Source organism: Scyliorhinus canicula, chromosome 4 (assembly GCF_902713615.1).
Source record: "Scyliorhinus canicula chromosome 4, sScyCan1.1, whole genome shotgun sequence".
Taxonomy (NCBI): Eukaryota; Metazoa; Chordata; class Chondrichthyes; order Carcharhiniformes; family Scyliorhinidae; genus Scyliorhinus; species Scyliorhinus canicula.
Window position 1 is genome coordinate 178780559 of NC_052149.1, and position 12349 is coordinate 178792907.

Consider the following 12349-nt stretch of genomic DNA (forward strand, 5'->3'; position numbering starts at 1 on the left):
AGATGCCGCATCCTGTGATACGCTCACCATTTAAAACTGTGGAGGAACCGTCTACATAAATCCTCAAGGGTCCACACATGTCTGTGGGCTGGGGGCTTTGTTTCGGGTTCCCTATCTTCCTGGGGGGTGTTTTTGCTAAAAAGGGTCCTGTGTTATGCAGGGGAGCTACAATTTCACAGTCATGGGGCTGTCCGGGGTATTGGAGGTTGTCGGCTAAGTATGTGTGGGTGCGTGTCCGTTTCACTGTAATGTCCCGTCCTTGTAAAAGTAGGGTCCACCTAGCTGCCCTAATCTGGCTAACTGAACCGTCCTTCAGTCGACCGTCTAGTAGTAGCTGTGTGGGTGTATGTTCGGTTAGAATGGTGATGGGGTTTAGTCCGGTGATGTATGAGAAATACTGTACTGCCCAGAAGACAGCAAGGAGGTGCCTCTCACAGGCTGAAAATCCTTGTTCTACCGGGTCTAACAGTCGGGAGGCATAAGCCACTGGTCTTAGCTGCTCGTGCCGTTCCTGAAGCAACACGGCCGAGAGGGTTAGATCTGTGCTAGCTACCTCGATTGCGTACGGTGAAAGTTGGTCGGGGACTAGCAGCGCGGGTGCTGCACTAAGGGCTCGTTTCAACTCTTCCACAGCGCCTGTATGCTGCGGAAGCCATTCCCAGGGGGCTCCTTTCTTAAGGAGGTCTGAAAGTGGGGCGGCTTTTGTCGCGAATCCGTCGATGTGGTTCCGACAATAGCCAACCAGTCCTAAAAACGACCGGAGGGCTGATACATTCTGGGGAAGGGGCAATTTGACGATCGAATCAATTCTTTTGAATTCGATCTCGCGTTTGCCGTGCGTGATGACTGATCCCAAATACATCACTTTACTTTCCAATATTTGGGCCTTTTTCGGGTTAACTTTACAGCCAATTTCAGTTAAGAGTTCTAGGAGTTCGGCCAGAAGCGAAATGTGCTCTGCCTTTGTGTCTGTCTGCAGTAGTAGGTCGTCTACATACTGTACCAGACAATCGGGTCGGGAAAATTTCTCTAATCCACTTGCCAGCTGTCGGTGGAAAATGGAGGGTGAATTGTGGAATCCTTGTGGGAGGCATGTCCACGTGTACTGCTGAGTTTTGAAAGTGAATGCGAATTTGTATTGGCACGCTTTTGCCAATGGTATTGACCAGAATCCATTACTGATGTCCAATACCGTGAAGTACTTGGCGTTGAGACCCTGCTTGAGCATGGTCTCGGGACTAGTAGCTACCGTTGGGGCTACTGCGGGGGTTACTTTGTTGAGTTCCCGATAATCGATGGTCAGACGCCATGATCCATCGGGCTTCCTCACTGGCCAAATAGGGGCATTGTTGGTGGAGGCTACCGTTCTCAGTACACCTTGGTCCAACAAGCTGCCTATAACCTTTTCTATTTCCACCTCTGCTTCAAGGGGAAATCTATACTGCTTTTGCGGTCGGGGGTCCTGTCCGGTAACATGAACTTGTCCAGTCATTCTGCCACAGTCATGACGGTGACTTGCAAATGCTGTCCTGTGTTTGTTTAGTAGGGCCTTAATTTGTCGGTCGGTGTGGAGTGTAGTCAGGTCGAATGAGTACTCTCCCACTGCGCTAATCCGATTAGCGTAGTCTCCTACTGTGAGGGTGGCTGGGGCTCTGTCTGATCTAGCCATTCGCCAGACACACTGGTTCACTGGGTCGAACGACAAGCTATGAGCGTTCGTAAAATCGATCCCCAGGATGTGTTCTGCTGTCCGGGGAAGATTTACTAGAACTACGGGGTGCCTTGTGCTAATGTTCCCTAGCTGGATCGCTACGGGTGCTGTGATATGTCCCTGCTGCGAGTGTCCGGTGAACCCGCTAAGTGTGATGGTGGAGGTGGTCGGCCACGTGTCTGCGTGTGCCGTGGTTGTGGAGTTAATGGTGGTGCGGGATCCTCCTGTGTCCCACAGTAACTCTATGGGCTTCCCTTTGACTTTTGCCGTGACTACGGGCCTCCCTGATGAGTCCCATAGTGTGTCACAGACCCAAGTGGGGGAGCCCGAACACCGTCAGTTCGTCGCGTCCACATTGGTGGGTCCTGACTGTACTGTTACCTTGTGGATGGGTTTTGCTTTGTTGCGGTTCAGAGTGCCTGTCTGCTGGCCTCTCTGAGATCGCTGGGGTGCATTACACTCTTTTGCCCAATGCCCTAACTGTCCACAGTTATAGCATTCCTGTCCTTTCTGTTGAGGGCTGCTCTTGCCTTCATTTACCCATGCGGGCTTCTGGTGCTCTCTGACTGCTTGGATATCTGCAGCAGCCTGAGCCTCTTCTGGGGATCTAACCTTTCCTTTTGCCTGAAGCGATTGCTCCCAAGCGCGGGACAATCTTTTCAGGACCCATTTTTCGTTATGGGCCTCTTCTGAGGGGTCGTAACTATTGCAAGCGCTCTGTCCTGCTTCTGTTGCGTGTGAGATAATTGTGCGCGTCCACTTAACCATGTTTTCGCGGGTTAAATGTGCTCTATCTAGCTGTCCGAAAACTGCGCTGAAATGAATCCACAGCCTTCCTGCGAATGCTGTGGGGTGTTCGGATCTCTTCTGCCTGCACTTATTCAAGCCTTCTACGGGGTCACCTCTATTGTACCCGATGGCATCTAAAATGGCAGTGTGCATCTCCTCTAGGCTGCCTCCTGCCACGTTTTGTGGGTCGGGGAGGGCTGCCACTACACTCTGGTCTAAGCTCAACACGGTGAGCTTAACCTGCTCTCTCTCATCCAGGCCGTACATGGTAGCCTGCTGTTTTACTTTAGCGAAGAACTGGTGGGGGTCTGCGGTGGGGAGGAACGGAGTGATCTTTTCACAAGCGTCCCTTAGCTGGGTTACTGTTAAAGGGGTGGTGTAAGTTATGTCTGGGGCGCCTTCTGATTCGGCTTTCCTCTGTGTGGTTACGGGATTCATGGGTGCGGTTATGATCTGAGCTGTGGGGGGTTGGGGTGCCTGTCGTTTCTGCTGAGCTGCGGGCGCACATGTTCCCTGAACATAACGCTGCGCTGTCTCGCTTAATTCCTGCCAATCTGGGGCGTTTTCCCCATCTAACTGAGCTCCAAAGGTGCTTTGGAAGCCATTCTGCACCGAAAGCAGAGATTGCAGTTCCGCAATCTGTTTTCTGCATTTCGCGTGGTCAACTGTGCTTTGTCTGTGTTCGGTCGTTGCAGCGTGGAGTGCTCTCAAAGCTGCTTTGAGATCGGAACATTGCCTCTGCAATGCCTCCACCTGCTTTTCCGATTCCTGTCTTATCAGAACGGCACGTTGCACGTCCTGATAGGCTTTCTCATACTGGGTCTGGGAACTGCTCAGATGAGCTAGACAAGACTGGTGAGCCCTCTTGGCATCATCCACCTCTCTATCCTTCTCTGCCAACTTCCCTTTTAATTCCAGGTTTTCTTTCTCGATGTCCCTGACATCGACCTTACTCATTCGGTTCCTTTCCTCTAAATCTGCCCGGAGCGTCCTGATGACCTCCTCTGCGCCTCGCAACTGTGCCAAGCAGGACACAATCGCCATCGGCTTGCGTGCTTTACCTAAACTCTTTTTGTGTATTTGAGAGAGGTTCTCCCACCAAGTATGACCTATACTCCCGGGACCTGTCTCCTCATTTGCACAAAACTCTTTCCAAAGGGGCCATCCCTTTCCTTGTAAATATTTGCGGAGTTCCAGCTCCCACGTGGGACACTGGCCTACTCTGCTACTGCTGCTGGTCGCTGCGACCACAAACTTTGCTGGATCCATCAGACGTTCCATTGCCTGCATGGCCATTTCCTCTGACTCTCTTTTTATAATTTGGAACAGGGGGTTGCTGGGGTGGTGTTTCGAAAAAAAGGGTACGGCTTACGCTATTTTCCGATTACAAAACTACCGAAAGTTTGTCGCAACAAAAAGCTTTCAGTTTTACCTTACAGCCCTGTTAGTACGCATACACTAAACACACTTCCGAATTTCGCTTATTATTTTGAACACCTTGAATACTTGTGATCTCTTTCTTTCTCTGCAATTTGGAGTTCTAATTCAAATTTCAGGGTCCTGGACACTGTGGTGTTTCCACTTACAACAGGGTCCCGGCGGATGTCGCCACTAAATGTTGCACGTTTTACTATGGGCGTAAAACGCGTTTATTGGAGTGTATTAACACGCCTCCGAGTTTGACGTGTGCTTAACACTGCTAGGCTCTGTTCTATGTAATTATTTAGCTCTGGAGTCGCCAGTTGCCGTATAGGCAACGTCACAAGTATTCCAAGGTCAAATTCAAAGTAATAAAGACGATACACCGATTAGTCAAGTTCAAACGATCAATATTTATTATACAGTTATAATAAATACTCATGCACACACTAAGAGACTAAGCTACAACTAAACATAAGCAAACAGAATACTTATCTAACAGGAACAGGCAAGGTCAGAGAACGAGGCCTTCGTCCTGGTTTTGTCTGCAGCCTTCAGCAAGCGTTCTGGCACTTGGGAGTCTAGCGGGCTTGGATCGCGTAGCGAGCGTTGAACTTACGGTTTCGGCGGCTGGTGCTCAACGGCTGGAGTCAGGATACCAGGTGTCAGTCGGAGCCGGAGCACGGGTTTAACAGACCGGACAACACGAGGTCCCTATCTTTTATAGGGGTTCCGTTGTCCTTCCCTCTTCTCCGCCCGGCTCTACCTATTGGATCAATTTCTTATCGATACTGGATTAATTCCCCAATGCGAGGGGGTCTCCGTGATGGAGGGGGCGTTTCTTATGTCCTTTTGTTCGGAGGTTTCTGGTGCCTCGATGTCTGGGTCTTGATTGGAATGTGTCCATTCAGAACCAAATGTATCTATTGTGTGGGTGTTCAAGTCTGATGGCCTCATTAGCATGCAAAGCGTTTTGCCATTTGCACCTAACTAAGGTCTTTTCACCTGAGCCCAAACTGGTTTCTGCTGCTGCAGAATGCAAACTGCTCTTTGCAGACTGCTGTTCTGGCTGAACTGTCTGTTTCCCAGCAGCCTTCCATTTTAGTTTGGCTCAGTGTCCATTTTGCGTGGCCAGCATGGCTACAAGGGAGAGGATGTGTTGATGAGAAATGCATAGAAGTTGATGGCATTTGTTACTTGGTTTCAGAGGGTGGAGTGTCTGACTACAGATTGCCAATTGGTTTACATTGACTGGTGTTACTGTGAACATTAGACAATAAGGTGGGCGTTGTAACTTGTGCTTTCCTTATGCATGTAAAGGTTTATTTGGGGTGAATGAGTAGCGTAATAGCGTAATATTTTTCTCGTATGATACATGTTTTATTCTAAAGTTCATCAGCAGACTCCTGTGCCTCTGTTCAGTATCTGCCCTCCACGTTTCCAAACAAAAAATAAAAGTGAGAATCTATCAAGTCAGGTTCCACCCTGGAATCTGTAACATCAGCTGGAATCATAACACTGGAGAGGGGAAAGGAGAGCTATATGAAGATCAAAATAATTCTATTTAAAATCTGAAGTAATCATTGAGAGTTAATATTGATATGGAGGAGATTTTTTTTAAAAATTCATTCATGGGACATGGGCGTCGCAGACTGTGCCGGCATTTATTGCCCATCCCTAATTGCCGTTGAAGGGGCAGTTAAGAGGCAACTCCGTTGCTGTCGGTTGGTCTGGAGTCACATGCAGGACAGAGCAGGTAAGGACGACAGATTTCCTTCCCTTGAGGGCATTAGTGAACCAGATGGGTTTTTATCACAACCGACAATGGTTTCATGGTCATCATTAGACTTTTAGTTCCAGATTTTTAAAAATTCAAATTTCACCATCTGCAGTGGCGAGATTGAACCTGGGTCCTCAGAGCATTTCTCTGGGTCTCTGGTTTACTAGTCCAGAAACAATACCACTACGCCACCGCCTACCCACATTTGCATTGCTGCCTTTGGGTGGAGTCAGGATATTAGTGCCTTGAAAATGGCAGCACACACCTTACAACTGTGTTCCCACTTCTGATCTGGCCAATGTCTACTTTCAAAGGACCTCCACTGGGCAGCTAAAATATCTGCCTGTACTATGCAAAGTCATGGATGGATCCAAAAACATGGGTGAAAATTTTAAAATCAGTATGACTTAGAGTGGGGACCAGTTTAGGTTGGTGTTGACAGGACTTCATGCAAGTTAGGACTTGGGAAGCAGAGATTTGAATGAGCTCAAGTTTATGGAGGGTAGAACATGGGAAGCCAGTCAGCTGTACATTGGAAAAGTCAAGACTAGATATAAAAAAAACATTGATGAGCTGTTCCGTATATGAGCTGAAGCAGGAGCAGAGTTGGACAATGTCATGGAGGTGGAAAAAGGCAGTCTTAGGCTCTACCTCACTCGCTTTCCCGATTCCAGGAATACTTTCTGGCCCAAGCAGCCCCTCACCTGCCCCAATTCCAGCATCTGTGTTGAGTTTCATTGAGTCAGCCTCACCACAGCCAATGATGGAAGGCTGTTGTGAGGCACCTTTTTTTACCACCCGAAGCATTTAGTCTGTATTATTATGAGGCCCATCCCTCAAAATTGACCGGGCCTCCCATTAACAACAATCCAAAATGCACAAATGATTTCCAGAGGGGTAGAATGATTTAAAAATATATATATGTAATGCATTATTATATAGCAGTTAAGAAATGGAATAGGAACTTATTAACTCTCTCAAGATTTATAATGCTATACCACAGAGAATTTTCCTTGCGCATATTCTGTAGCTTAAAATGACAATCAAATATAGCATATCATGCAAATCTACATTTTGATACAATAAGAATACTTGTGATGGATCATTACATTTAGAATCTAGATTTTAACTCTTAACCTTAACAGCCTGTTTCATTATCAGTATTTTTGGTATTAATATTTGACCATTTTTACTGGAACACACGAGAGGAGTTGCTGACTTTGATTTGAACTGTACAAATTGAGAGAAAACTGGGTTAATTATAATTGATTCACAGAAATAACTATGAGGTCTTGAGAGACCAGCTTAAATTTTTCTACCTAGTAAGAATTAATGTTCCTTTTCTTGCAGTATTAATTCTTTGGATGTGAATATTGTTGATGCAATACTAGAAACGCCTACAAGGAAATCAAATGGGGAAGTAAGTTAAAACTATGTCATCCCTCAAAATGTGTTAACAAAAATGTGCATATTTGTATTAGGGAAGTGAAAAATCCAACTGTACTTTTTAATTTAATAGCAATACGAATGTTGCTCTGAGATGTGTATGTATTTTATAAAGATTTGAACAATGATCTCATGAAGGATCTATGTTGATGAAGTGTTACTGTCATCATAACACAGTATCCATCCGCCAGAAAACAAAAATCCCACCCAGATGCTTTGAATGTCAAAGGACTGGGTGATACAACTTTTTCCGCTCTGTCCTTTCACTTTAATCTTTATCTTTCATTAGTTTCGCAAGTAGGTTACATTAACATTGCAATGAAGTTACTGTGAAAAGTCACACTCCAGTGCCTGTTCGCTGAGGGAGAATTTAGAATGTCCAATTCACCTCACAAGCATGTCTTTTGGGACTTGTGGGAGGAAACCAGAGCACCCGGAGGAAACCCATGCAGACACGGGAGAACATGTTGACTCCGTACAGACAGTAACCCAAGCTAGGAATCGAACCTGGGAACCTGGGACCCTGGTGCTGTGAAGCAACAGTGATGACCACTGTGCTACCATGCCGCCCACAACTGCTGGACCTGGTTCAAATCTACAATACTGTACTGTCTGTTGTTTATAAGGGCCTGGCATTACAGCAATGAATGTACTTCAGAAGTTGCTGTTAACTGCTTTTGGGCATCCTGAGGTCATGAAAGGCATTGTATAAAAAATGAAAGATTGTTTTTCTTTCTCGCATGAGGAATAATTGGTTTTATCAATTCAACACTTGGTAGTGTAGGTCCACATCATAGAATTGTCCTTAATTTGTACAAAATTATCTATATCACCTATGAACGTCAGAAGGTACTTGAAGTACCTTGAGGTGGGAGTTAGTCCCTCCAATGGGTACAAGTTCCTCAAACAAGAGACATCACAAACATTGCCCACCCCATGACCTAGCCACCAATGTTTACTGCTAGGACATTTGGTAAAAACTCCCAGGAGTGGCAGAAGGCCCGTAAGTGGCCATTAATTGGCCTGTTAAAGGTCTCAATGTGCCAAAGAGCAAACAATCTGCACAATACCTCAACCTCCATGACTAAACACCTACCAGAATGGGTAGTGACAGGTAGGAAGGGGATAAATTGGCACACAATTTTATCCTCTTCCTACACCTGCCATCCTGCCCCTTGGGCATTCAGCCCACAGTGCCTGAAATTGGAAACTATTCCATTTTGAAATACAAACATTTCTAACATTGATGAACACAAAAATTAATGAAAAGTAATAAAATACTTGGAGTATGATTGTTTTTGCACTGGAGTGTGAAAGTATATTTGCTTTACAATGCTACACATTTAATAAAGTTTCATTTCATCCCAATCTAACTTGATCCCTGAACTACTTTGAGGGCTCAGTTGAAATGCCACAGTGAGAGTCTAGTGAAAGCTGCTGGAAAATGTCAGAGACTCAGTTGTACCAGATCCCTGTCGACTCTGAGATGCCTTGGTTGGCCTTGTAAGGAGTAGAACCTCCAGGCAATGATGAATGGTCGTGGAGTCAGGGGAGAAGACTCTGAGAAATCCAACTTTCCTGACTTATAGGGAACTGGCCATATCACTAGAGGCAAGTATGCCTGTTGAAATGAGGCATACTAATCTCTAGACGTGCACAGCAGGTCCCACTGGAGGCATCCTGGAAAGAAAGGTAGTCAAGAACCTAAAGAACATGCCTGGCTTTAAAAAGAATTGGACTGGTGCCCCTTCTCTCATTCCGCGCCCCATTTCTCCTGTTTCTGAACATGACATGGACAATTAATGTGGCCTTGCCTGTGTTGGTTGCATCTTGATTACAAGTTAAAACAAGCAAGGTGAATTATGTGGTAAATGAAAATCTGTGACTCTTATGATACCTGTGACAAAGGTAGAGTTAGAAATATTTACACAAAGGCTCACTAATAATCTGGATGGAGCATGTGGATCTTTTTCTCAACCTGCTATTCAAAAAGTAAAGATTATTTTCTTCTCTGGCTTCCTGGTTTGAATATTTACATTTTCTTTCTTGCATAAGATGGCCGAGAAAACAATTAACAGTCACCCAGTTGATGAAAAGACCAAACCGCTGAGTGTTGCACTGGATGACCATGACAACAATAAAGAGAAAACCTCAGGGGAGACTGGGGATGGATTTTACAACAAAACTACACTGAACAGCACTGATATCTGAGCATTAGACGGGTGCCTTCAATTCTTACTTCAGTTTTAATTTAAAAATTTGCATTTAAAACCTTTGATACAAGAAAAGTGGAATCTGTTGATAATAGTTAGCTTGTACCTTTGCTGCCTGGTAAGCACTTTCTCAACATATTGTGCATGGGTGAAGATTTATTCCAGCTAGCATTGTGTTGTCATGAATACATATTTTGAATTCAGTTTTGTTTGCTGACCAAAATGATGTTATGACATATGTTTATGTTTTACCAACCTTCTGTATTCAATGCTAATTATTGCACTATTGACAGCACTAGTGAAAGCTGTGTTTAAATAGTAAAAGAACAATGTTCCATGTATGGAAATTGTTAGTAGCAACACGGCTAGAAGTAGGATGATACTACCTATATCCTGGAAATTAAATGCCACTGCAAACGTTCTCATCACCCATCCTTTTTCTAGTTAGAAAAATTCTTCAAACAAATTTCCAGCTGTAAATTCTGTTTAACCATTTACCTGGTAAGGTTTTATGCTTTGATTAAACAACCTAAATTAATTTTATAAGGACCTATTGTGTGGAAAATTGTACCAGTTTCCAAAAATATCAATGTCTAAATTCCTCCGCAGAATCAATGAAGTTCGATTTATATAAACACTGTAAGGTGATGACCTCCAAGAATGGCACAGCAATGAGGAGAGATGAATTATTACCTGAGGCATTAGAAATCGTGAGGAACATGCTGAGTGTTGGGAGAGGAGTTATATGCTATGGGGAACAAGATTGTGGCTGGAAGGTGGGCAACTTGCTAGATTTACCTATTGGAAAAGCATACTTTGGCAAAGAGAGAAGTAAAAAGACAGAGGTCTAAGGCAGTTTCTTCACAATGAGAGATTCACAGTTGTTCATTATGTTTGCAAATTATTTTAGGAGAATATCTGACTTGGATATTGGTAACTTAACTCAATAAATGAAACAGAATCCTGGGAATGGGAGAACATTAATGCTAGAGTCAGAAGGATTCTGTAAATAGACAGTTGATCTTGGAGTCAAACAGACAGCAAAGAAACTATTCTCAGAAATTTGGGAAATCTATTTTATTTCTGCAGAAGAGAGGAAATTCTCAGTTGTTTTATTGAAATAAAACTCGTTGGAATATGTTTGCAAGTCATTTTATTTGTGCAGTTATTTAATATAGGACAAGTTTTAATCAGGTATGATGTAATGCAAAACTAACATTAAGGCTTTTTAAAAGTAAGATTGTGTAAATATAATTGAACGCATATTTTGTTCCAGAAGGAAATATAACAATTACATCATGTTAAGTTTGTAAATTATGCCAATTGGAAATTTGAATGTTTTGTAAACGATTATCTACAATGTTCATCAACTGCAATAAATAATTTTCTATTTGCGACCAATGGTTTTAATTTTCAGCTTCTAACTCATTGTAATAGGCCAAATGAACAGGAGCCAGAGCCAGACATGAGGGATGATCTTGATCATGCTTGGGTGGGGAAGATGTGTGTGCTAATACCGCTGCTGTGCATCGGAAGTACACCAGTCCAGTTGGAAAGGGCACAGTAATTAGCAGGTCCCTATGCTTAACATGAACCGAGTGTGTTCCAAGCAGGCATGAAGTGCAACCAATGGATGTATGTCTAGTAACTATAAGAAATGGCAGTTGTAGTTTAGACCTATAAAGATCTATAGCACTCTAAATAGTTAATATTGAATTTATGTTGCTTCTGACCCCAATTCATTATTTGTGCAATTGTTTATTTGCTGATATCATGATCAAATTGGAAGCTCAGAACTGCCTTGGAAATACCCTGCACACTATGGCACACAGATTGAAAATGAAATGAAATTAAAATCGCTTATTGTCACGAGTAGGCTTCAATGAAGTTACTGTGAAAAGCCCCTAGTCGCCACATTCCGGCGCCTGTCCGGGGAGGCTGGTACGGGAATCGAACCGTACTGCTGGCCTGCTTGGTCTGCTTTAAAAGCCAGCATTTAGCCTAGTGAGCACTTGTAGATGAGGGGCCTTTAAATGCAGTGTGCAACAGGAAAGTATCATGTATCCTTTTCACTGAGCATCGGAGCCAATTTAATTGGCTTAATCAGTGACTTAATCAACCTTCAGCTAACCATTTCTATAATGATAATCTTTATTGTCACATGTAGGCTTACATTAACACTGCAATGAGGTTACTGTGAAAAGCCCCCCAGTCGCCACATTCTGGCACCTGTTCAGGTACAGAGAGGGAGAATTCAGAATATCCACTTCACCTAACAACACATCTTTCGGGACTTGCGGGAGGAAACCAGAGTACCTGGAGGAAATCCACACAGACACAGGGAGGACGGGCAGACTCCGCACAGACAGTGACCCAAACAGGGACCCTGGAGCTGTGAAGCAACTGTGCTACCCACTTAGTGAGCACTTAAATTATTTAGCCAAAATGACATCATAGAATCCCTGCAGTCCAGAAGGAGACCATTTGGCCCATCAAGTCTGCACCAACCCTCGGAAAGAGCACCCTAATACAGGCCCAATTCCCCACCCTATCCCTGTAAAACCACTGAGGGACAATTTAGCATATCCAATCCACCTAATCTACACATCTTTGGACTGTGGGAGGAAACCTATGGACACGGGAAGAATGTACAAACTCCACAGACAGTCAGCCAGGGTTGGAATCGAACACCGGCTCCCTGGCACTGTGAGGCAGCAATGCGAACGACTGAGCCACCGTGCTGCCCTTAGCATCTTGTCCTAAAGGCAAGTTACCTGGGCACTGCAACTCAAGACCTTACCTTGACCATCTCAGAAACTCTTTAGCGTCAACAGCCCTATAAACAGTTTTATTTTGTTTCTTTGCTAAAATACATTCTCTTCAGTCTTGTCCACTTGATTTTAAATTTGGATTTCCATTATCTTCCAGGTTTACTTATACTTGTTCTGGCATTCGTTGCATAGCAACTATTTTTTTTCTATATTTATAGGC

At 44.1% G+C, this 12349-nt stretch overlaps 1 protein-coding gene across 2 annotated transcripts in view; it reads left to right on the plus strand.

Annotated features, from left to right (window-relative positions):
- The window catches only part of cdhr2 (cadherin related family member 2), a 397792-nt gene extending 387037 nt beyond the window's left edge, over nucleotides 1-10755 (plus strand). For both annotated transcript variants that reach the window (XM_038795617.1, XM_038795618.1), the window contains 2 exons: nucleotides 7050-7119; nucleotides 9201-10755. In XM_038795617.1, the coding sequence (XP_038651545.1) occupies nucleotides 7050-7119; nucleotides 9201-9356 (226 nt within the window). In that variant the 3' untranslated portion in view covers nucleotides 9357-10755. The remainder of the gene's footprint in view (nucleotides 1-7049; nucleotides 7120-9200) is intronic.
- Nucleotides 10756-12349: the final 1594 nt, after the last annotated feature.